The sequence below is a fragment of the Carassius carassius genome, chromosome 19 (genome assembly GCF_963082965.1).
Source record: "Carassius carassius chromosome 19, fCarCar2.1, whole genome shotgun sequence".
Classification (NCBI taxonomy): Eukaryota; Metazoa; Chordata; class Actinopteri; order Cypriniformes; family Cyprinidae; genus Carassius; species Carassius carassius.
In genome coordinates, this window is record NC_081773.1 from 24,563,117 (window position 1) to 24,590,378 (window position 27,262).

Here is a 27,262-nt window from a genome sequence, read left to right on the forward strand (position 1 = left end):
GTGCATTTGAAAGCTCTTAACTCTTAGTACAGAGATGATAAAGTTTGCAAAGTCAGGTGTTAAGACTTGGGTGCATGTTTCCCTCTACCCACAGGACCCTCAATTCCCTCTAATTAATCACCCCACCAAACCCCGTCCACACCACTAATTGCCTCCCTCCACGTCCCTGCAGGACGAGGGCCAAGCAATTTAATGCGGCTCACAGCAATCAATAGCAATTAGGAGCATCCCTGACTAATCCCATTGAAAGCCGCATCTTGGGAGATGGCCAAAGACGACCAGTAATCTTTCATTTTTTTAACCCTTGCAGAAACAACGAGCAAAGAAAACAAAAAAACCTGCTTGTTTGAAAGGGCCGCCGTTTGAGAATTAATTGCTCTTATTTCCTTCATTCATCTCTTTGGGTATTTTTTCGATCTAATCTAAATGCCACCTCATCATCTGTAGCCAGAATCCCATTATCCTGTCCTAGACTTTATGAATACCATTTGGGTTTTAAAACAAAAGCGGTCTAAGCAATTAGCATAGCATTTAAATGTCTGATGAAGATGTAAGTTTTGTCTGGGGGAATATAAAACAAATTCCCACAAGATCTCTGAATGGTCTGCACACAAGTTGCGAGGCTGCTCAAAATAGGTCATGTATTCTAATAATGGGAAATGTTTTTATAATTTTCTAGCTTTCAGATGGCATAATTTGGCCCAGAAAGAAAGAACCAGCACAATAGACTCTAAACAGTGTGCAAATACTTTCTCCTGAGACTTGCCATGTGACTTGAATCTTCAGGTGACAGTCAGACCCTTTATTTCACCTCACATTAAGCTTGATGAAAACAGCAATTATGATGGCTCTATATTCCGATAAGGATAAAAACTCATTTATCTAATGCAGAAAAAAAAAGGTTTTATTTCATATTATGAAGCTGAAACATAATAATACACCAATAAGATGGTCTAGTGCTCTGGCACTGGCAGGAGTTGAAAGGCAGCTATGCAGTCCAGGAACCACGTGGTTGGAGCCGACCAGACTTTACCTACCCGGACCTTCTGGGGTTTGTAGGAGCTCTGTGGATCATATAAAATATACTGGGTGCAGAGAACCTGGTCTGAACCAGGCTGGGCATGGTAGGCCGCTGTGCCAAGGGTTTGCGTGACGTCACTGTCGGGTTTGGGCTGGCGATTCAGAAGCTGTCCACCTCCTTCTTTCACTAACTGAATGAGCTCATGTTTTAGTGGCTTGCAGAAGGACCCCAGCATGTAGAAGAAACAGCCATCAAAGAGGGGAGGGAGCTAAAGATGCATGAGAAAATAAGAGCGATTTAGTACACAAAGCATTAAAGTACCTCAATGTATCAGTTATGGCATCCTATAATGGCCTGCTTTGTGATTATTGCCAGTTTGTTGAGTCTTTGCTATGTTGAAATTGGAAGTGACTGAAAATTATTGGGAAAAGAGGGAGAAAGCTGACACGCCAGATTTGAACCCACAATTCCCACAAGAGCACTAAAACTCAATGTATCTGAACTGTGCTAACTGCTTAGGTCACAGTTAGGACAGTTAACCCTTTTTTGATCAAAACATTTCCATCCCTTTTCCAGTTCTTCATGATTACTTAATCAGGATTTTTTAAATATTTTATTAACATTTATAGAGAAGCTATATCTAGCTAATGAAATGCTGAGCTACTGGTCACAAAAATATACTTTACTGTAATATTTTACTTATTTCTATGACATTTCCAGGGAATTCCACTGAAATTATTATTCCAGGTTTTCCATGACTGCAGAAACACTTTAAATAGAGCCTCTCACAAATTAAAAAGTAACTATCAACCTGCCACAAAGAGATAAGAGATAAAAAAACGAGGTAAGATATGGTTCAATGGAAGTCTGAGCCACTTCTGTCGCATCTACGAAAGCAGCTGCAGGACATTTGGGGTTAAAGTAACAGGCTTTTGCTCTGGTCTAGTTTGGATGGGTCTGCAACAATGCCAGCTCAGGGGAGCCGCAATATGCCCAAAGCAAAGATCTGCAAATACATGGGTCACTGGCACACACTTGTCGGGAGGTCAACATGCTAGACTCGGGCCATTAAAGGCTCACAATAACAAGGACCCAGCTGCAATATCAAACAAATAAATGCAGAATTCAACTATGAAATGCGTCCTTTGCATTCTAATGCCATTTCAGAGGTGCACCATTTTTAAGGCTCATGTTATCTTTGATAAATTTCAGCACAATATGCAATGCATATTGTGGAATGAGTCTAAAAAAATCCATACTTTTCAGTTCATCTCTCTGCATGTTTACGGACTGTTGACACAATTCAGATAAAAAATGCTTCTGTTAAAATTATTTTCAAATAATGAAAGCATGGTTTTAAAAATGTTTTTTTTTTTCACTAAAAAGCAATCAATAATAACAATAACCTATATAACAATATGCATCAACATAGAAATGTAGGTTAAGCTTTATTTTAAGGTGTCCTTGTTATAGTGTAATTATACATTTAAGTACTGTGTAATATTAATTAACCAAATGTACTTACTATATGATAAGGGTTAGGATTAAGGTTTGGCTTAGTGTTACCTTTAATGCAATTATGCATAATTTATTGTTATTAAAATAGTAAGTACATGTAACGTGTAACAAGGGCACCTTAAACAATTCAACAATGATAATAATAATAAATGTTTCTTTAGCACCAAATCAGCATATCAGAATGATTTATTATGGATCATGTGACACTGAAGACCTAATCAGTTTTGAATCAATTCAATGAATCAGACCGTTTGAATCACAGAGCTGAATCACAAACAAACATATCATCTTGACGTTCACAATGTTGCTTAATTTTATATTGTTAAAACATTACCTAATCCTACCACGCATCCAAACCCAGCTGTTTTCACATTAAATAGCTACAGCGGGGCTGCTATTAGACTGTATTGCAAGGCTTCTTAGCAATCAGAGCAGGACACCAAGCTTGGCTTCTTCCCTGCAGAGTATTTAAGTCGTACACCATGGCCTAAAGAGATCACCAGTGCCCTATATTGTCTCACAATGCACAGTCCTCTCATAAAATCACAAGTGTGCTCCCTCTCTTTGAATTCTCTGTCCTCAGGGAAGTGTGTGACTTTCGAATCAAGCCACAATCCATAGCACAGTCAGTAATAAAAGCCAAGCCAGCCTGAGGAGAGCAGATCAACATGGCAGATTGACAATGAGAGACCATTAAAGAGCAAGACCAGGAGTGGGTTTCACTCAGCCATTATTCCTCCTCTCTGGAGAGGAAAATGTGTCGATATCTGTTAGACCCTCCACATGTTGGCCTATCACTCACCAGGCTGCCTCTGTTCATGCGGGCACGCAGGGGTCCGTCACCTGCCTCGTTCTCGCTCTCCCTGACCCAGCTGCCTGCCTGAAGGCTACAACTCACCCCTGGAAGAAAGATTAAGAGTAAGAAAACTAGGCATATACCAGAATTACCAGCTGTTTATCAGCATTTTAAACCTGTAAAGCCTGATACATGAAAAAAGTTTGTGTATTTTTTTTATATAGTTTTTTTGTTGTTGTTGTTGTTTTATCATATTTAATAGATCAGGCTTTTATGGCCCATAATTTGACATAGTCAGAATATTGAACAAACTCACCAGAATATTGATTCCCCTGTTGGTTACAGTGTTTACTTTCTTTTTAATTATATTTTTATTAAATATTTATTTATTTGTGAAAAATACGGTCGTCTAAAGTATAAGCATGCTTCTTTAGCATTTATTTTTTAATCCATTGTCAAATTATTTAAAATTTCTTAAATATTAATAATAATACATTTATTTTTAAAAAAGTATAAATCGCTTTATATTGGCTATCAGCCCCCCCTGCTTTCCAAGATATCAGCACTTGCTGTCAAAAAACATATATCGGATGACCACTAATAAATATTGGTTCCCTTTTCAGTTGGTAATTCTCTATATCATGACAGTGGATCGGTGAATTGTGATATCGCTTTGATAGACCAATCTACTTCGAGTGTAAAATAAACAAGCCAATGCACATTGACATGCAATTATTGCATCCAGCTGCAGCTGATCATAGTGTGAGTATAAAGCGGCAGCAGGTGCAATGCATACCAGCTTTTTTACTGGCGAAAGATGCAATAGAGCCCATCCCTCCAGCCGATATGGGGTTGGGGTTTTACAGCCCTTTCTTCATTGTACCCAAGAAAGGCGGTGGGTTATGACCAATCTTGGATCTGCAAGTTTTGAACTAAATTTTCATCTTAAAAAAAAAGTTTAACAACATAAAAGGTATTGCATTTTTTTTTCTAAAATCAAAAATTACGTTTTGATATATTTACAATAGGAAATTTACTAAATATATCCATGGCACATGATCTTTTCTTAATGTTCTAACGATTTTTGGCATAAAAGAAAAATCAATCATTTTTACCCATCCAATGTATTTTTGGCTATTGCTACAAATATACAGCATACAGGTTTGGAACAAAAAAAACGGCATGAAAATAATGCCAATTTAAATTTTTCGGGGGATTTATTCTTTTAAGTGTAAAATAAATCTGCAGTTTCAAGGAAAATCAGTACAACAGCAGTGATGCAACGCACACTTAAATTCTGCAAGTCTTATACTTATATTTTACAACTTTCACTAGGGAAAAATAACAGAGCTGGACAAGATTTTCAGGGCACAGAGATGCACAGCTGGAGGGGACTAAGGATCTCTCTCAAGTCTCAACAAGGGTGAAAACAACTTGTTGTTCACTTCTGTCAGGTAAAAATCTTCACAAAAGATCTTCAGCGCAATATACTAAAAGTGATCTCAAGACTGTCTAAAAAAAAAAACAGCTGCTGCTTCACTCACACATATATATATAAAATCTTCCATCACAAACCCTCTTCGCCCGCTTAACTTGTTTACAACTATTTGATATCGTTCTGCTCGGTTTGGCCTAGTTGTACGTCTGGCTGAAATGGCCCTTTCTTGACTGAAGAGCTCTGGAAGAGCAGGCAGCTATTGTCTGTTGTTCCAATGAGAATGATGACAGAAAAAGGACAAGGGGGATAAATGGGCACCTTGTAGAGTGTCTAAAAATACATATGAAGCAAGTATAAGAGAAGAGTAAAGATCCTAGCTTGATCTCTTGTTGCCAACTGACAGACTGTCTTTTGGGCCTTTACACTGAGCAGTTTGACATTTGCTTTAATTTTAATACTATTGTGAAGAGTAATGAAAGTAATTTTTCATATTGAAACTGATGAATGTTTACAACATAGTAAGTTGATCCGCATATGACAGCATCTTAACTTGGTCAATACTAATCTTATATACAGGTACTGGACTAAAAATACATTCATCAGTTATCGCTTCCAAAATTAATCAAACGGGTCATCTGGTTAATGCTATAAATTAATTACAGTGATAAAATAACATTTCATCATGAACATCACATTAGACCACAGAAATTCCAAAATGGCATTTCCCTTACATTCATCTTCCAAAAGTGCATTCATCTTTGCCATGTTACATTAATTTAGTTGACTAGTGCTATGTGTTGTATTAACAAAAACATAAATGGTATTAATAAAAACACTAACACTGACAAGCTACTCAATATCGCGTTCATAATCGAATGTGATTTATCTAATGAACGCAATATAGTGTAGCTTATCGGTGATCTACGGCTCTGTGTATTAAATACATCCTAATCATTTCCATCTGAAAGCACTTGATAGAGATCTACCAGTACTATTAAATCACAGAACCGGCTTTACTGACGAGATGTGAATTACAATCACATGCAATTTATTAGGGGTGCTCCGATCACGATCGGCCGATCGTTAATGTGCATCTCGTCAGTAAAGCTGGTTCTCTAATCAGCCGTAAATTCCCTCAGGTACGTGATTTCACATCGAGCAGCTGTTACTACACAGAGCCATTGTTAACTGAGAACCTGCGCAAATCCACGTTCATTTTCAGCGTTTATTTGCGCATCTTCTCAGTTAACAATGGCTCTGTGTAGTAACAGCTGCTCGATGTGAAATCACGTACCTGAGGGAATTTACCGCTGATTAGCGAACCGGCTTTACTGACGAGATGCACATTAACGATCGGCCGATCGTGATCAGAGCACCCCTACAATTTATTGTGCAGCCCTTGTTTGTTGATCACAAAGTACAAAGTAGATGAGAAAAACTAGGATGCTGGGTGTATTCAAAGCACGGTCATAACTATTGCAATGTGATTGGTTGAGCGGATATATCGCATTCTGCAAAAAAGAGAGACTAGCGTTTTTCGCGGTTTGGAAAAAAAATTGAGAAAACATGACCTCTGGGAATAACGCATTTTGTGTAAAATGAAAAATGGACTTTTCAATACCGACCAGATACAATACTGATTTTGGCGGAAACAATTTTTTTTTTAAATGCCGTTTATTGCGGTTTGCAACCAAACTCTTCACACACATACATACATATACTGTGTGTGTATATATATATATATGTACACACACTAGGGCTGGGCGATATATCGAATATTAGCGATAATATCGGAATAATTTTGACGACGATGTACAATTTGAATTTATCGGGAATATCGAATATTTCAAATTCAAGCATACTTTCCCAAAAGAACGCGCCGAATGTCCAAAAAAGGAACCTGTAACTGCTGCTCTACGCCCCTCTACTACGAGAGCTGTAATGATAGCGGTTGCCAGATAACAAGAGTTTAAATCTCCCAATCAGAGCTCCACTGTTACAAGGATACATTTTCTGCCCGGTGTTTGCTTATTTTAAGCAATCTGGCAACCATGCGCACGTGCTCACTCCTCATTGCGGAAGAGCCGCTGACGATAATCTGAAAACACTAACAAGCTGGAATTGAGCGATCTAATGAAAGCGTCGTTCAGCCGGTCTGTGTTCTGTCGTGAGATCTCAACTGTATTGTTTGCATTTGTGATCGCAAAATAAATGCACTTACTCGACCGCTGATGTTTGAATAGAGAAACATAGGCTATGGCCATTTGGAATTACTATTGGGGAATTTCACTGATATGTTTACCAGTTTCCATAATCTAGACAGAGAGAATGCAAAAGTCTTTGGTATTCATTTATATATATTTATAAATAAGAAATAGCTATGTGCTTCAGCAACTAGCTCCCCATCTAAGAGGGTTTTTAGTGTCAGTAGGAACATAGTTTCATGCCACAGAGCTTCTCTTAAAACCATAGACAGTTGACAGACTTGTGTTCTTAGCTTAAAAACTTGTTAAAAAAATTAAAATAAAATACGTATCCCAGTTGCATAGTTTAAATTGTGAATTGCATGCACTAAAAAGTTGACAGAATGCACTTACTGTAACTGTTACTTAATTTGCACTGCTTCAGTTACATATAGGCCTACATGTATTCATTTAATAAAAAGCAGTAAGTGATCTCTTGGTCTAGATTTTTTAACTGCTTAAATTAGCTGTTTAATGTAAATAGTTTTTTTTTTTTTATGGGCAAAAGAAAATCATGTTTTATTTTTTATTATTTAAATGCAAATGCAAACATATCGAGATATATATCGAATATCGTAAAAATTTTGACAATATCGAGATATCTTTTTTTTTTGTATATCGCCCAGCCCTAACACACACACACATATATACACACACACACCTGCAACATTTACACAGTTTCACACAAGATCAAACTATAGTTAAAGGTCCCGTTTTTCGTGCTTTTTTGAAGCTTTGATTGTGTTTACGGTGTGCAATATAACATGTGTTTATGTTTCACGCGTAAAAAAAACTGTATTTTTCACACAATTCACCTATCTGTATATTGTTTTTTTTTTGTCAAATAAATAAAAATAAAAAATTGCTACCAGAGTGTGTAACATAATTACAACAAAATCAAGCATATGCTTTACTTTGTTTTTCAACCATTATCTTATTTTACGTCAGACTATCCAAATATTGTTAATTAAATGTTTTTCACAAATAATTTCATTATACAATAATACTAATAGTATAAATTATAATACCAAGTGCGAACAGGCCTGGAATCAAAATCAATTTGTAGGAGTAACCAAACATTTCTGTCCACCTCCTTCATTATAAAGGTAAAACCCAATTTAGATTAAAGTTTTGCATTCTGTTGAGGCAGTGTGATGCTGAGCCATTAGCAGGATTAGCATTCCTGCATTCAGAGTGTCACTGTGTAGCGCTATCTTTATATCCAGCCCAGCCCATGGTAACAGAACACCGACACCACCTACAGTATAGGAGCACATTCAGACACACGCACAATCCTCCACAGTAATCATGATCTGTAATTGCACTTCCTCTGCCTCTTTAATTACAGGGTTCATTTCCCGGGACCCTGCGAGGGCAGGGGCTGTGAGGATGCTACATCCCAGGGTTAATCCGGCTCTCTCTCTGGACGATAGGGCCAGGTTGTGAGCCGAGCAGCAAAGATCCATTAGCATATTAGCTAATTAGATTCACGATGATGGGAGCAGACAACGAAGCTCAGCGTGAGTGTGTTAGTGTGGTGGGTAGCTGTGGATCGGTTGCGCTGGCAGCTCACACACTCACAGGCACTGAACCGTGATACACTTAGCCATGGAGACCCATACAGAAGAACAGAAAGCTGAGGCACAGCATCAACGGCTCATAAAGTGTGGCGCAGACAGATTGCTAAACTGAACCATTTGAGACATTATTTTACTGCTGCACGATTTGGCCCAAAATCGTGTTGCGATTAATCTGAAAAAAACACAACTGCAATTTGAACAGTGATATAATTATAAAGAGTTGTACAATATATGACTGCTGCTAAAGCTAAAAGAACAAAAGGCATGTTATAATCCTTTAAGGCAGATGTAAACCACACTTTAAAGTGTTTTTGGGAATGATGTCATTTTTTTTGTCACACTCATTTTGATATAAAGTCAAGTTAAAAATACTGTATTATTAAAGTATTTATTAAATGAAAATTCTGTGCTACAAAACTGACCAAATAAGCTTATTTCTGCAATATTTTTATTATTGTTATTCTAAATATTATTATTTTCATCAGTATTATATTAAATCATATTAATTCATATTTATAATTATTATATTATTAATCATCATAAAAACATTAGCCATTTGAAATTATAAAATAAACAAACACAACATTAAAACATTATTTATTAATAATAATAATAATAACAAATCAAAGGATAATTATATACCACTAATGATAAATATATACACTATTAATTATAAATACTGCCACTAATAATAATAATAATAATAATAGTGTTATTAGATGTGCATGATAACTAGAGGTGGTTAAAAAATGATTTGAATTACCTAAATATTACATTTTAGTGAATATGGAGCACCTGAAACACCCTACTGATTTAAATCTGCATCCAGCATCTTGATTTAATGTTACATGCAGTTAAACATTAGAAATATCCAGCATGTAACATTGCTACTGCAAGACTTTTTGAAGAACGCTTTTTTTTTACTGATTAATGATTTAGTAAAACTGCCCTCCAAAAGGTGTTGTCTGCCGTAGGCTGGATATTAAAGATGGATAACAAATATGTTAACAATAACCAATATCAAAATAGATAGCTTGGAGAACAAACACCAGAACAACAAGGATTCCTTCAGGCTGCATTCGTGCACTTCTGATGTTGCTACTGCGCTGACAGAAATGAACTCAGCACAGAAGGCAGACTTAAAAGAGCTAGAGATTTCTTGAATTGGAGCTAAATGAATGGGCAGCACAGTCGGAGCCTACTGATTTACACTATGAAGCCGAAGCTGTGAAAAATCACACATATGGAAATACACAGCACTACATAACTCACAGAACAAGGACCACATGCCAAGTTCATAACTGCGATCAAATGGAACAGTAAAAATTATTACCGTTTTCAAGTATATGAAAACCCACAGAGTCAAACAATGGTATTATTATTTCTCATAGGCTTACAGGTATTTTATATTGGTTTGCTCAACAGAAATAGCCATTGCTCAAGAATAACACAGAGCAAATACTGCCTACCTTTACACATACAGGTAACTGGTGTTTTTAGACTACATTTCTATCATCCAGAAATCTCAGCATACAAAACAGATGTAAACTTATCTACGCATAAACGAATGCAACAATTTAAAACTTTGACTCATTGCTTACAGCTGAAAGTGAGGATCCAGCAGCCTTTGAGGACGCCCCGCAGTGTGGTCAGGGAAAAGGGCATGATGGGAGCATCTGGTACAACCACATGGGTGACTGGACAGACATTTAATCAAAGGGGTAAGCAGTTAATTACAATAAACAAACAAATAAATGAATAGTAATATAGCAATGTATTCATTTCTATTGAGAAATTGTTATATTTTCGGTTTTCATTTTAGTAATTTCTTTTGCTTTTATAATTTCTGGAAATGTTATATTATACTGATATTTTATTTCCACTTTATTTCATTTACTAAAAACAATATTTATTAGTTTTAGTTAACCATAACATTGCTAACAATGAATGTCAGAAAAACAAAGACGCAATATATAGAGGCTCCTAATACAGAAGTACTGTAGTATGCCACACTTCACCAATCCCTTGAGATTATTTACATCGAAAAAATCCAAAAGCTCTTCACTTTGTTGTGTGACAAACACAACCTACATTCTTCGAGAAAATTTTATTTTACCCTTGTTCAGCTATGTGCAGCGTATGAGACACTGCTTAAATTACTTTAATTCTACTCTGTTTCAACTTTGATTGCTTAGAAGAGGAGACACTGCTCATTGCTTGTCTGTTGGTGTGATTTCTGGAGGAGTCGAAAGACTCTGCAATAGCTACATTTGTCACTGAAAGTGCTGGTTTCATAATGTATGATTTCATAATATCCCTCTTGTGCTTCAGCTGAATGCCTTGTAATGCTCTTGTATGTGATGGAAGAAAGGCAAAGAAAGAAGAGACACTTCATTTCACTGCTCTGAAAATGTCTCATTGTTTTCTTGAGTTGTTTTGAGCCATCCACGTGGTGTTGAAATAATCTTATCCTCAGCAAAAAGTCATTATATGCCACATATTTCATAACAATATGAATTATAGGAGTATGTGTATGAAAATTGGAAAAATAAAATCACATCACATCAGCTTTCCTACTGTACATCTTTTCTAATATAAATACTCATAAGCACGGGAACATAAATAAGCTTATCCCACAATTGATTGGTTCATAGTTTTAAAAACCGATATTAGACTTCGCCATATGTCAAACGTTAGAATAATAATGTACACTGTATTTCCGACTTATTACATTGATTTAAAAACATGGCACATTGCCCATTTTACAAGATATACAAGATGCTTTAAGTATTTTGTTTGCAACTTTTAAAATTCTGTTCTTTAAAAAAACAGGTTTCTTCAAAAATAGTAAATGACAAAAAGAAATGTTTCTAGAGCAGTAAAACAGCATATTAGAATGATCCCAAACTTTTGAAAAGTGGTTCATACCTCAATACTATGATACACCCACTCATTTCTTTAGAACAAGAACTCAAAGGAGCTATACCTGCTCTAGAAAAGGAATGCACTTGTTTCCCTCCAAGGAGTTGAGCTGCTTTGGTGAGCTGCTTCTGCTGAGTCTGCGTCAGCTGACTGCCAATCACAACCACTGGACCTGTCTCTCGCACACAGCCTGCAGCCTGCGAGAATACAAATAAACTGTACTACACACTTCATTTGCATTTATGTTCTTGACAGATGAGGTCTCAAATCAACTTGAGATGATGTACAAAATACCAGCAATTTTTATCTGTTTGTTTTGAGTGTGTTTGTTTGTCTGTGATACGGGTTCAAGTCATGTACCTTACTGAGGCTGGCGGTGGGGCTCAGGGTGGTTGTTATGTGATGCGGTGCCTCTGGGCCCATTCTTAGGACCTCCTGCATTTCTGGAGTCAGCGCATAATCTACCGGCCGCAGGCCAAAAATATTCCTGAAATCATGGTTATATGCATAGTTTATGCAAAATGCTCTTTATTGAAAACAAAAACATTTTCAAGGACATATTTGATAAACTGTGTATCCTCTAGATGTGTTCTGTTAAGCCTGCTAATGCCTGACTCAAAGAAAAGTTCAAACCAACTAAAACCTTACAGAAAGGTGTGGCCTTTATTTCTGCATGGCTATGAAGTTTAAAAGAATATGTTCAATTCAATTCGATCCCTTTAGTATTTTTATAGTTCAGAGGCATGCTCACAAGTCTTGTCTCAAATAAACAGAGAATGGGAGTTTTGTGGCAGATATATATATATATATATATATATATAAAAAAGATATTACAGCTTCTTATGATGGAATGTTTTTCTAAGGGAACTTCATGTAATTTATTGTATTGTATATATAATTTATAATAGAAAGTTTTTATTAACAAAATCTTAATTTTTACCTCAATGAGTATTGGACAATCACAACAGATGCATTAGGAAAAAAATGTAACATTAAAAACATAAAAAATATTGAAAACATAAATAAGAAATGCGACGCTAGGCACAGCACAAGTGTGTTTGCTAGTTTCAGTCCGGTGCCATTCCCATTTTCCCATCCAGTGCCACGTCGTTTAATTAGCAAATGCATTTGCGCCCATTTGTGCGCCCATGGGCGTGCTGGTCTAAAAAAGAGGTGTGTTCAGGCGCATTGCTGGTGCATTGCCATTTTAAGGAGCTGAAAATAGACTGCGCCATAGACCAACTCAAACCTTGTCTAAAGTCTGGTGCAATGTTTTTTCTTTGTTATTTAAAGAGCGTGTTAGTATAAGCAGGTCTGCAACGCGCGTACACGCTGCATATTAAACACAGGGACGCACAAGAGCACACAAAAATGCCAAATATAAAAAATTAAAGGATTGCAATGCATAGGACTTTTTTGTAGGCTAATTCAATATAAAAATGCCTACACGTCATAATGGATAGTCATTGCATGTATCAGAATTAGGCTATCTAGTTGCTCGCACACAAGCAGCTCCGTTTCATCTCGGAGACGCGTTTTGTCTTTGCACTTGCCAATTCCAATAGCAAAATAGCAAATCGGTCATTGCACAACCGCAACTGGCTCCTAAAGGGAATGGAATTTGAGACTCTAATTGGTTTATTGCACGTTAAGCCCAAAAAACACCCATTACTCATTAAGAGAATAAGCACAACCTGTTTAGACCATGCGCCCGGGCGCACCAACTGGTTTTCCGTCGTTAAAATAGCAAAAGTGGATTTGGACATGCCCTGAGTGCACCTGCGCCCTTGCTTTATACACTTTGCATTTAGATCATTAAAATAGGGCCCAAAGTCTCAGCTTTCAACTTGTGTCATTTTTTTTAAACTGAAACAATAAATACCATTTTGTGGCTCTTTAATGTGACGTTACAGATCGCTGTAGTGCCTCAGTTCCAGCGGCAGTTAGTTATGGCACCAGATAAACATGAATGAACAACAGAAGGTATCTTGTTTCAACTGCGGAAATATGTCAATACACACCATTTTTCAAGTTTACATTCACCGACGTTGATCTACACTCCTGTCTGGTTTGTTTGTCGAACAAGATGGCAGATTTAGCATTATGGTTGGTCAGATCGCCTGACAATCAAACTCCTGGTTAAGGGTCAATTGCATGTCCAAACTGGGCAATTAAACTTGCAATCTGAAATAATCTGGCAATTGCAAGTTTATATCCCGCAATTCTGACTTCTTTTCTCAAAACTGATATAAACTCGCAATTGTGTTACAAATCTTGCAGTCAATTTCTGAACAAAAAGTCAGCTCACAATTCAGATTTTTCCTTAAAATACCGAGTTTCTCTCACAACTCTGACTTTATAACTCACAATTGCATTTTATGAAGTTAAAACTAGGAGACAAGCTCACAATTCTGGGGGGGGGGGGGTTGGGGGGAGTCAGAAGTGCGAGTTTACAGTATGTCAATGCTGACTTGAAATTGGGAGTTTATTTCATGCAGTTCTGACTTTTTAACTTAGAATTATGCATTTATATCAAACTAATTTAAGGAAAAAGTCAGAATTGGAAGATGTAAACTTAAAAAAAAAAAAAATTGTGAGAAGTCATAATTACCTTTTATTATTTTTTTATTCAGTGGCAAAAACAAGCTTCCATTCATTTGGGGAAAAGGACCTAAAAATAGATTATGACCTCGTTTACACAGTGTAACTCACTTTGTATGCAAAACTATCAGATGAGCAATAGGTTATGGCCTAGGACAAATCCAAAGAGGATCTGTTTGGCAAGCAGTATGTGACGGCCCCTCGTCAGGTCATTCGTCCCTGTTGGCTGGTAGGGAGAAGAGAGGTGGAAATTAAATGAAGTGGAGAGGGATGTATGTTGAGGTTAAGCTTCAGCACAGATAACACCTGGGGGGCAATTAAGAGGTCCACTGGTCCATAAAATTTCATTTGGATTCATGAGCCACCCCCCACCCCCAAACAAGACCACAGTCTCTCCACACTCCCAAAGGATGTAAATGATTTTGTTTTGGTGCGGCGCACAGCTTCTAATCTCAAAAAGTGAAAATCCAATAATGCCAAAGTGTCTCATACGCAGACGCCACATACATGCGCGTGTGTGTTACCCATACTGATAAAGGGTAGGTGTGCATTCATCACCTCCAGCAAAATAAGACACTCCATGCGGTTAAAGAGTTATATTAGTAAGCTAAAACCTCTCAGCAACTCCATTCATCTCGTAGTTGACAAATCAGACACAGATGCCAGCGGTAAAAGGGACCAATGAATCACAGATCGATGAAGATGTGAAAATTAGTCCTCAGAGGTGCTCCAGCTGTTCCTGTCCACATTACTGAAGCAATCACGAATGGTGCCGCTAAGCACTAGAGCTAACCAGATCTCATCGATTGGATGAAAGCAGTGCGCTCCTTTGCTCAGATCACACCAACATAACAAATCGAGCTTATGCAGGCCAAATCCATCTAAATTTGCCTACTAGTACACAGCTGTTCTGTTCCGAAGCCTAGTAAGCTGCCTTACTAGGTGTTGTTGCATCTTAATTATGCTGCCTCCTAGGACACTTTCTTCAGAGAGAAAGCAATGTCAGAATGGAAAGCAACAAGCTGAAAAAAGGCGAGATTAGTGGTTGCCAATATGGGTTTTTCAATGGCTACTCCAGATACTGACAATCAGCCAAGCAGGCATTACTGTTTCGAAATGGCCAAATACTGGCCTGATCTACATTTAAGCCAAATACACTACCAATGAAAACTTTGGGGTCAGTAAAGTTTTTTTAAAATACATTTATTCAACAAGGATGCATTCAATTGACCAAAAATGACAGTAAAGATGTTTCTAATAAATGTCGTTCTTTTGAAATATTAAGCTGAACAAATGTTTTACAAAATAATAAGAAGAAACATTTCTTGAGCATCAGGATGATTTCTGAAGGGCCATGTGACACTGATGACTGGTGTAATGATGCTTAAAATTCAGCTTTGCCATCACAAAAATATATAGTTTTTCAGAATATATTAAAATAGAAAATAGATATTTTAAATTGTTGTAATTTTTGACAATATTATGGTTCTTACTTTATTTTTGCTTAAATAAACAAAACCTTGGTGAGCATAAGAAACTTACTTAACATAAGAAACTTAAAAAACATCTTACTGACCTCATACTTTTAAACACTAGTAAATTAACATGTATTTTAAGAGCGCAAGATACTTCTTTCAAAAACAACAATATTCATTCATTCATTCATTTTAAATTTGGAACCATTTAATATTAAAGTAATATATTAAACTGTAATAGTATTTCAAAATATTCATTTGTTACTATATTTTTTTATCAATTCATGTAATTTCTTTCATAATCTTTATCAAAATATATTTATATTTTACATTTCAAACAATTCAGTAAATTATATTAAATAGTAATGATATTTCACAGTACTACTGCTTTTTACTATATTTTTGATCAAATTGAATGCAGCCATGGTGAGCAAAAGACTCTAAAAACATAAAATATTTTACTGTCCCAAACTTTTGCATGCTAGTGAATAAACATTTCATAAAAAAAAAAAAAAAGATTAATTAAATATTTAAAAAAGTGCTGTTTGTGATGTGTATCTGTCCATGAAGAGCATTCCAAATCAGTCACTTATGAGGTTTTGTGACAGTTAGGATGCTGCTCATGTAGCTCACTAGAGTCTCGCTTGTAGTTGCTACCCTCACTGTCCCTCAAGAAGCAGCTTTTCAGATCTGAAAAGCATTAAAGATTACTGCTTATACAGCAGGAATGTGCCAGTCAATTCATACAACACATTACAGCGAAGGCTCTGCCCACAGCAATTCCCCCTATAGCTCCACTGCTCCGATTCCAGACCACAAGGAGTGAAAGTGATTGATAATGTCTGACAGGAGTGGATTGCTTCTGTGCAGTGCTTCTATGACAGAGCTGATGCTTCACTTCACCATTGACTAACGAAGCATAAATCTGCTGATGCTTTATGTGCTCCCAATGTATAGCACAGCACTAGTCAATCAATGTACAAAGGGCAGACAGACAAAAAGAGACGCAGAGACGCATGCAGAGAAGTCTCGGGATGAGCATTCGCACATTTGGGTTCACTGCCAATCTTGAGGAAATAGATTTTAAGATATGAGCATATGGGAGGAAGCGAAGCAGAAGTTCCCAAACATCTCGACACCAGGTATACACTATGGCGCAGTTACAAGTTACAAAATATGCACATTTAAAATGAACGAATAAAACACCATCACATACCGTAACTGGGCTGAGAAGCATATACTGTATGACGGTATACCATTCAACAAGAGAAATGTGTCAACCTGGAGAGATTTTGCAACATCTTTTCTTTTGTAGTGTTGAGGTGCAGTCACAAGCAGATATATTGAATTTTAGCCATAACAGTATTTGTTTTATTGTTGGATGCTAGGTGTATTAATTCATGACAAATTCTATTTGGGGAAGTCGTGGCCTAATGGTTAGAGAGTCGGACTCCCAGTCGAAAGGTTGTGAGTTCGAGTCCCGGGCTGGCAGGAATTGTAGGTGGGGGGAGTGCATGTACAGTTCTCTCTCCACCTTCAATACCATGACTTAGGTGCCCTTGAGCAAGGCATCGAACCCCCAACTGCTCCCCAGGCGCCGCAGCATAAATGGCTGCCCACTGCTCCGGGTGTGTGTTCACAGTGTGTGTGTGTGTGTACTTCGGATGGGTTAAATGCAGAGCACAAATTCTGAGTATGGGTCACCATACTTGACTGAATGTCACGTCACGTCACTTTTGTTGGTTGGTGTTCATAAAATTAAGACCTTTTTACTTTACCTTTACAAATAAAAACGTGTGTGTGTGTGTGTGTGTGTGTGTTTGTAAGATTTAAAAAATATATATATAGATAATAATTATGATAATTAACAAATAAAGGCATAAGACATTTTATTCAAAAACATTAGGAACCGCCTTTATCAAATTGTAAAAAAAAAACATTTTATTATAATATAAAAAACACACACACATATATATACATGTGCGTGTGTGTGTGTGTGTATATATATATATATATATATGTATATATATATATATATATATATATATATATATATGTATACACACACACACATATATATATATATATATATATATATTATATATTTTTAAATTGTAATAATCAGTTTTACTGTTTTTACTGAACTTTTAATCAAATAAATGCTGCCTTGGTTAGCATAAGCAACTTAAAAAATAAAAATCTAAACTTAAAATCTGAATCAACAATTTTTGACAGGTAGTGTTACAGTTATGCTGTACCATCTGGCCTGATTGGGTTTATTTTAACACAGTGTTGTTTAAAGCAATATAAATCTGATCTCCAACCAAACCTTCAGGTGATTGGTGAGAGAGTGTAAGGTCAAGTACTCACAGGACACTTTGAGATGCGCCTCGTTCAACCAAAAGCTTGACCACAGCTATTTGACCGTTCCTCACGGCGTCGTGCAGCGGAGAGTCGTTCTGATAGCCTGGGGTGTTCAACAGCGCCCCCTGCTGGAGCAGTTCCTCCACCACTCTCAGGTGACCCAGATTACAAGCCTCATGCTGCAAAAACAAAAACACAAATACAATCCTTAATTGCCTTAGTAGCAGATAAAACAATGTTCTGTCATATCATAAAGGATTATAAGAGCAAAAGCATTATTATAATAGTTTGGACCTAATAATTCCCCAGCATCCGCAGCTCGACAAAGGCCTTTAAGCTAGACCTGTGGAATTTATGACTGAGGGGAAATGCAGTTATATATTCACAGAGATTTTTCTTTAAGAAACTAAGAACATGTTGTGGTTCATTATTATTCAGTTGTGAAAGGTTTTTCTTAGAAGATTTATGATTCAGCTGTTAAGAATCCCCATTCCTAATTCTCAATAGCATACTGTAATGTGAAATTAATAATGATACATTATTGAAACCGTCAAGTACATTTATAACATACAATATCAAGCATAAGGAACCTGAACTAAGGTCACACTTGTAGGGGTCACTTAATATTTCTCAGTGTATGTTTTCTTATTAAAGTACATTTTTGCAGAGGTACAGACCATAGAGTCTTGGCTTAAAAAAAAAAAAAAAAAACAGTACCAATACTGTTCAGGAAGGAAAAACACACTGACCTTTCATCTATATGGGGTAAGCGTCGCCTATAACATTATATGGGGTAAGAAGTCACACTGAAACGTGCTATTAAAAAGTTTACCAAATCATTTAAAAAACTGAAATAAAATGTTACATAAAATAAAACATAGATTAGAAATAGATTGTAATTAACAAATTAATTTCCTTTAAGGTGTGACAACTTGCCACAACCTAACAAAAAAAACTTGTCCTAAGCACACAGTTCAAACTTTCAGTATATATTGTGTTCACCCAACAGCTTGCAAAAAAAATGTGATCATTTTAATTTTTATGATAGTTTAGAGGACAGAATTGCAAATATATACTTATTGTAATGAAATTAAACATAATAAAATATATAACAAAAATCTAAAAATAAAATAAAACTTGGGAGTATAAATTTTGACTCAAAAACCTATAGTTCTGAGATATACAATATCTTGTGCTCCATAATAATAGTACTTGTCCTGAATTTATTTTATGCTGATTTATTTTATACCTTTCTTTGGAATTTTGTCACTTACAAAATACTGCACTGACAGTAAATGTACAAACTTATTCATGTGGCAAAAGATGCAAACTTTTGCACTACTAGTGTTCATATTTCATTTTACCATTTCCAGGTGCAAAAAGCTACATTGATCTTACACTTCATCAGCAAAATGGAACACAAGACAGAGGATTTCAATAAATAATGTACACGATAAAACATCTGAAAAACAACCACAAACACAGAAGGGTAATGGTAAAATCTATAATAACCATTCAGACAGTTCAACAGCTGAACATACAGAATTCAGTTAGGATAACATACATTACTATTACTGTACATACAAGGAAAAGCTTTCCAACCATTTTCAGCCCAGACAACCTTGAACAAAAGACAAGGCTTTTTATGTGTAAAAGATTTATGTTGGATTGTGTGTAAATTGTCTTCTCTCACCAGTGGTGTCCAGCCTGCATTGTCCTTCAGGTTTGGGTCGGCTCCCTGAGCCAGGAGCTTACGGACCTCCTCCACATCACCCTGTACAGAAGACCAGGGACAAAAGGTCTGTGGTAGCAGATATTGATCAACCAGACTCAAACACTGACCTAGCATCAATCATTAAGTGGTCACAGTGACTCGCTGCTGGAATACTAACAAACATCAGTCTCAGATACAAGCAAACCAGTACAGTAAAAAAATTTTTTTAAAAATGTAATTGCTGGTTAGTGACATATGGTCACAAGGGCAAGGAGGACAAAAAATATAATGCAGCTATATTATGTGTTAAAGTCATGTTTTTTTTACCTTTTGGGTTTCAGTTCTTATATCTCCACCCATTCAACTTTTGCACAGTTTGTGCTTGTTAAGAATGCCAAATTTATTAATTTAGCACATTTTCCACATTCCTGTAATTCAGTTTTGCTTTAAAAGTTGTCTATAATGAATGCCACTAGAATTTAGGTTTATTTTTTATGTATACATTAAATTTTAAGGATTTTTGTGAAGCGGAACTAAAATACGTTTTAGTGTTTACAAAATTTGTTAAAAAAAATATTTTACATTAACTCATTTATTTTACATTATTATTCTCTGTTGTAATAAAACAAATTTACAATGATGTGACTTATTTTAGTTTTTTTTACTCTCAGCAATGTAATTTTGACCCAGTCGACTTACTGTATATAAAGCTGATACTTTTTTCCAGAAAATACGGTAAAAATATGGATCCACCGGTATTTATACTCTAATACCTGAGACAATATTAGTCATGGACAAAAAGTGATAAATAACAAGTATTAAAAATTATTGTAAAGAATTTCTTTTACTAAATTCAAACATTTTAAATGCTAATTAATCAATTGGTTAATTTAGGCAACACATTATTACAATTTTCATTATGTAAAATTTAGAAATTTGCTAATATTATATTTAACAGTTTTAGCAAATTTTTATTTTAAGTGAGCATTAGATTAGAGAACGAAACATCTTCCATGTATTAACGTCAAAGGCTGTTTTGAAACTCTCTTTTAGCACAAATGTATGTTATTTTGTCAAAATGCAGATAAAAGTGAACACAAACCTTTATGGCAGCTAAATGCAGTGGCGTTTCTCCATTTTGGTTCCTCTTCATGTAAGCAGGATTTGCCCGCTTGTGTCTCACACTTGAAAACTTCCTCCCGAGGTCCGGGGTAGCTGGTGTGACTGGGTTCACGTTTTGCTTCACGTTAGACTGTCTGGATGTTCGCAGACTCTGAGAACAGTCTTCAGTTGAAGCAGCTCTTTCTCGTAATGATCTCTTCTTCCATCCTGAAGTTGTTCTGGGTTGTTTTGGCATTCTCTGTGGATCATCACTGTCCCGATCCTCTCTGATTCTCTTACACACTCTGGGAAGGGAAGGCTGAGGAGGCCCTGGAGTGTTTTCATTGGATTCTTGTGGGATATCAGTGACTGACTCTACATGTTGATCGTAACATGGTGAACTCAAAGCTGCAGAGCTTTGCTTCTCAATGACTTCAACTTCCAAATTGCTTTGAATGCTTTTTTGAGGACTGGGAATTTGATTTTGTTCTTGATGGACAGTCATATGAGATTCCTCAGGCTGGCTGGGAGGAAAATGAAAAGAAACTTTCTTACTATATCTCCTGTTGTCATCTCCAGAGCTCACTTTCTCATCCCCTTCATTCTTGTTGTCTATAGAACCCTCTTTTTCAAAGGCCCACTGCTGATTGATAGCCTCCAGCTTTAGCCTCTTACATTCTTGCATAGTCTGAGTCCATGTTTTTGGCCTTTGACCAACATGGGTTTGTTTGCAGGCTTGGCTGATCTTTCGTTTCTTTATTTTCTTATTTGCCTTCCCCCGTGGAGGGGAGGATGACCCAGACTCCTGGGAGGAAGAGGTGAAGTTGAAGACGGACAGGTCTTTGAAAGAAGGTGACATATCGGCTTTCTTTCCCTGGACTTCATTTGATTTGTTTGAGTCAACAGGTTTCTCAATGCAACAGCGTACTTTACGACTCTTTGGGCTAAACCATATTTTGATGTTCTTCTTATTCTTAGGAATAAAGCTCTCAACCGACTTTATGGTATCAGTGACCATGCCTAAACAAAGAGAATCATATTTGAAAAAGAAGTCATTTCAGAAAGCAAGACATAAAGAAAGACATAAAAGGACATAATAAAAACATCTCTTCAAAAATAAATGTAAACAATTAGTTTAAGTAGAATATATATAAACGCATATAGGTTACTTAATTTATACTGTAAAACAATATAGTTATATTATATATACTTTTATAAACTTGGCATTACCGAATTCATTACTATTATTTTACATTACATAACCTTGAAAATTATTTTATTTACACTTTGAGTTTAAGATAAAGATATTAATTGATATATTTTCTGAGATTTTTGATAAAAAAAATTATACATTTTTCAAAAATATATGGAACAACTAAAAAGGAAATTGAATGTTTTATTTTGAGCTTAAAAAAATAGATTTTTCCCTTAATCATCTGTAACATAGTTTGATTAAAATTTCTCAATGGTAGTGTAAAATAAAAAAAAAAATTTTTACCTGTCAAAAACAGTTCTTTTCAGAGCAAGCCGTTTTGTAGCATTTTCCTTTAAATGTTAATGAGCTCTGCTGACCCCACCCCTCTCTTCCGAGCTGGTCTCAGAGAGACTGTTTACTTTAGCCGTATTCATGTGAAACTTGCTAATTAGCACATTATTAGGAATTGTGATTTAGGAGCTTAGGAGACATTCTTGTCTACATCTGGTCTGGCGTCAAAACAATGGCGGACTGATGACAGCTCACTCAGGGCGGGTCTAAAGTAAGACTACAGTCCAGTCTGTGCTGAAACGCTTCTGTCAATCAAACTATTGTGGGAGGGGCCTATCTGTGTGACATCACAAAGACATGCATCTGAGATCGGCTCGATTTGAGAAAGGGGTAAAGATTTTAGTAGATTAAAAAAAAAAAAAAAAAAACTGGATGGATGGATTTTTATCATTATAGGGTGGTTGTGTACACACACTGCCAACAAACATTTCAGTTCAAACAACTTGTAAAATAGCATGTAGCCTCCGATGACCCCTGTAAGTAGTGGCTAAATGTCCCCTGCTGACATTAACCTTGTAATGATGACAGAGCCAAAGCAGAGTCTGGTGTGCAAATTGTTATGAGCACATTTATTCGGTGGTTTTATCTGCTTCTCCTGCCTAGCTGTCTTTGATGCTACAGCAGCTCTAGCATGAGTGAACCAGTATGACCTCTCCACCAACTCAATCTCCTGTGCAGCGTTAAACGCCCTGACCCCTGGAGCACAGACCTGTCTGTCAGACAGCACATCTCTCTGCCATCGGCAACAGCACCCCGAGCTCAGAGAAAACTGCTAAAGCTACTATGGAAAATTACATTGCATAATTATACTCATTATCTGTCTCAAAGTTCAGTTGAGGATTTGTGTTGAAAAATAGCATTCAGTTACATTAAGGAACGTAATAATATATACGTATTAAAGTTATAATCAGGGTTCATGCCAAAGGGGACATTCACTGACCATGCCCCCCCAAAAATGAGTTACTGTGCCTCCTCCCCTCCCCTGAACATAAGCGAAATTCAAAAGTGAAAGTGAAAACAGAGCGCCATTGAAATAGCCTGGGAAAACCCAGACTACTTCCGGCGAATTTCAATTCTCTCTACAGAATAGTCTGGCATAGAGGACTATCTAGCTCGTTTCTGTGCCGCCGAAATCGCGGCACCAATCAGAAACGTTGAGGCGGGGTTTACACGATGACGACAGGGCAGCGACGGTAAAGCAGATTTTGTACATTACAAAGATGGATGCTGCAGAGGAACATTCGTTCGAAACTGCTATCGCGTCTGTTTTAAGTGATTTAAACTTTAACTTTGCGTTAAAACCCGAGCAAAGAACAACACTTGAAGCCTTCAAGTCTGCATACGTCATCTCCTTCATCGCTCTGTTTGGTTTTAGGTCTATCCAATTGCGCCCAGAGGCATTTGAACGAGGTCCGTCGGTGACGCCCCTTTAGAAACGAGACATCTAATAGGCTTTGCCAGACCCTAACTCAGTTTCAACTGAAAAGGGTCTGGTTTTAACCAGGCTACCATTGAAAGCAATTGCACACACTTTCAGCATGATTTCGGCAGTTGCAGGCCCGCCCTAGAAATATAAACGCGCCAAATTTATGTTATAATTGGTACTTTATGTCATGATGCAAAAGACTTGTCTTACTTGAGGACTCTGAGGGGTTCAGGAGGGACTCCAGTTTGGACCAGCATGGGTTCCTGAACAAGATCTATGGGACAGACCACATACATACCATGTGTTTATAGCAACCCAGCTTCATCAAACAGTCTGTACATCTAATTCCACTTCAAATGCTTCTTCTGTTTCCTCTTCAGCGGACACAATGTAAAAATTTGATATGAAAAATAAAAATTTAACTAACATAGTTCGAAATGACATTTTGTTATATGGAAGGTAATATTTAATATTTTTTTATTATGTAAATAATTTTGCCATTAAAAAGTAAAAAAATTGGTATCAGCAGGTCACACTTACAAAAAAATCGGAATTGGCCAAGAAAATTGCAATTGGTGTATCTCCTATATATACCTTATATATTTAAATATATATATATATATATATTTTTTTTTTTTTTTTTTTTCCGGATTTGCTATCACTGTTGCATATAGAGGATAATTTGAAGAAAAGTAACTAAAATAAAGCAATATATATATTTAATCGCATTACAGTTAATTTGACATTCATGTCGTAATCCAGAAAACGCTGCTATTTATAAATAAGATACGGATTCAGATAAGCATTATGCGAATCAATAAAATCAATGGGACTAACGTTTCTAATTTTCTTTTTCTTGCAAAGTATATGTTCAAGACACACCGGCTCACTCTTTCAGAAACGGGCTTGACTTACCCTACTTTCTCAGGTTTGACAATCCTCCCATTCTGAAACAGAAAACCCAGAGTTTCCCTCATTTCAGGGTTAACATACTCAGAGTTTTCATTTAACCTCCTTTCTGAAACGAGCCCCAGGACTTGTGTATAATTTTGATTATGTTTTAAATCATATTTATGTCATATTTATGCTCTCTCTCGTGAAGCCAACAAAGAAGTGACATCGACTGGGCGCTTGAGGCTGGCTGCAAAAGGGAGTCAGTCCCATAAATTCCCAATGTTTAAATGCCCAACTTTACAGCAGGAAAAATGGCGAGATGGCCATTCGCCAAGATGGCGACGGCCCGCTCTTCAGGAGTCTACGGGTGATGTCACGGATACTACATCCATGTTTCTATACAGTCTATGATATAGACATATGATTTTTAAAAGTGATACTTTTGTTAACCAAGGTACCTTTTGAATGCCGGCAGCCATATCACCCTGGAGCCCAAGACCGGTTTCCCACTGAAGCTAAGCAGGGCTGAGCCTGGTCAGTACCTGGATGTGAGACCTCCTGAGAAAACTAGGTTGCTGCTGGAAGAGGTGCTAGTGAGGCCAGTAGGGGTGCTCACCCTGTGGTCTGTGTGGGTCCTAGCGCCCCAGTGTAGTGATGGGGACACTATACTGTCAACAAGCACCGTCCTTCGGATGAGACGTTAAACTGAGGTCCTGATTCTCTGTGGTCATTAAAAATCCCAGGATGTCTTTCGAAAAGAGTAGAGGTGTGACCTCGGCATCCTGGCTAAATTCGCCCATTGGCCTCTGACCGTCATGGCCTCCTAACAATCCCCATATCTGCTGATTGGCTTCATCACTCTTTCTCCTCTCCACCAGTAAGCTGGTGTGTGGTGGGCGTTCTGGCGCAATATGGCTGCCGTCGCATCATCCAGGTGGATGCTACACACTGGTGGTGGATGAGGAGATACCCCCTGACAATGTAAGCGCTTTGAGTGTCTAGAAAAGCGCTATATAAATGTAATGAATTATTATTAATGATCAAAATTAAAGTGAAACAATAATAAATGTGCAAAATATAACCGTTTGAAATCATTACTTTAAGTTTAGAAACTGCAACACAAAATCTTTCTTTTAAGTACTGAGCACACTCGCATTTGTGAAGTCGAATTGTGGCTTCAAAAGGGCTGTGAAGAAAAAGCTTTTCCTATATGCTCATCAGTCTATTGTTCATTTGAGAGATAAAGGCTATCCCATGTACCACCTCCTTGAAAGAAGAAAGCAAACTGTATTTAACCAGGACGGAGAGTGAAGTGGACAGCCCAGATGCACAACACTGCAGAAGACAAGAACTTCAGAGTCTCTAGCTTGAGAAACAGACTCCTCACTGATACTCAGCTGGCAGCTTCAATGAACAGCGCACACCAAACACCAGTTTCATCTGCAACACTGAAGAGAAGACTCTGAGGCGCAGGCCTTTTAAGAAGAGTTTCAAAGATAAAACCACATCTGAAGCTGGCAAATATAAAGAAAAGGGTAGAATGGGGAAAATAACTTAAAAACTGGATGGTGAATGATTAGAAAAGAGAATTATGGGAAGGTGAATGCGCCTGCTAAGGTTGCCAGTTTTTTTCAAAACAAAACCCGCCCAATTGCTACTCAAACCATTTTTTAAATCGCGTTGCGGGGGTAAAAAAAAACACGTTTTTTTGGCGGTGCTCCCCTGGTAAAATATCGCATAAATATTCTAATTATATTCAAGTTTTTACTACCCGCGGACATGAAAAACAAGTTAACAGTGTTTAAGTCTCCTAATTCCGCGGGAAAATGGCAAACTTGGCAACACTGTCGGATTTGCTATCACTGTTGCAAAGAGGATACTTTAAAGAAAAGTAACTAAAATAAAGCAATATATAGAATATACAGAGGTTAACTCGCATTACAGTTCACTTGACATATTCATGTCATAATCCAGAAAACGCTGCAAATTATAAATAAGATACGTATTCAGATAAGCATTATGCGAATCAATAAAATCAGTGGGACTAACATTTCTAATTTACTTTACCTGCAAAGTATATATTTAAGGCACACATGCTCTCTCATAATGGATGAATTGCAAATTTAAAGCAAAATGACTTGGACTGGGCGTGTTCAGAAGTCAGAACTAGGATATCTGAACTGCTTTCATTATGAAACTAAAGCATAGCTGCCAGCCTGCCATAGAACACAGCAAAAAAAACGCATCTCGAGTCCTGGTTCGTGTCACAGGGTTTGACCGAGTGATAGAATTATCTTTCTTGATCCATAATAACAAAGCAAGAGAGCGATCATCACAGTACAGACCTGTTTTGAAGTTCACGCCAAGAATGCGGGAAGCGAAGGGGAGGGGCTCAGCCAACGTTCACTCTGATTGGTCAACTGGGGATTTGAAGTGCAACGCTTCACTTTTATTTACACTTTACACTTTTATTTTTCTATATAAATATAGAAGTTCAATATGAAGCATCCGACATGTTTTAAAATAAAAACGTATATGATATATTTGATCCTATATGTACTGTATGTCAATACATGGATTAAGATAAAATATTAGATTATCCATCAACTTTTAGATGGAAATC

At 36.8% G+C, this 27,262-nt stretch overlaps 1 protein-coding gene across 2 annotated transcripts; it reads right to left on the minus strand.

The window, feature by feature from the left end:
- Positions 1-877: 877 nt before the first annotated feature.
- Positions 878-27,050, minus strand: bard1 (BRCA1 associated RING domain 1). 2 transcript variants are annotated; one of them, XM_059500428.1, is made up of 10 exons: positions 26,985-27,050; positions 23,956-24,019; positions 20,775-21,793; positions 19,652-19,732; positions 17,965-18,137; positions 11,879-12,005; positions 11,583-11,715; positions 10,198-10,293; positions 3,342-3,439; positions 878-1,289 (listed from the first exon to the last, which is right to left on the minus strand). In XM_059500428.1, the coding sequence occupies exons 3-10, from the start codon at positions 21,789-21,791 to the stop codon at positions 954-956; spliced, it is 2,061 nt and encodes a 686-aa protein (XP_059356411.1). In that variant the 5' UTR covers positions 21,792-21,793; positions 23,956-24,019; positions 26,985-27,050; the 3' UTR covers positions 878-953. The 2 variants fall into 2 exon arrangements, with proteins under 2 accessions (XP_059356411.1, XP_059356412.1); XM_059500429.1 differs by lacking the exon at positions 23,956-24,019 and having other exon boundaries at positions 26,985-27,041.
- Positions 27,051-27,262: the final 212 nt, after the last annotated feature.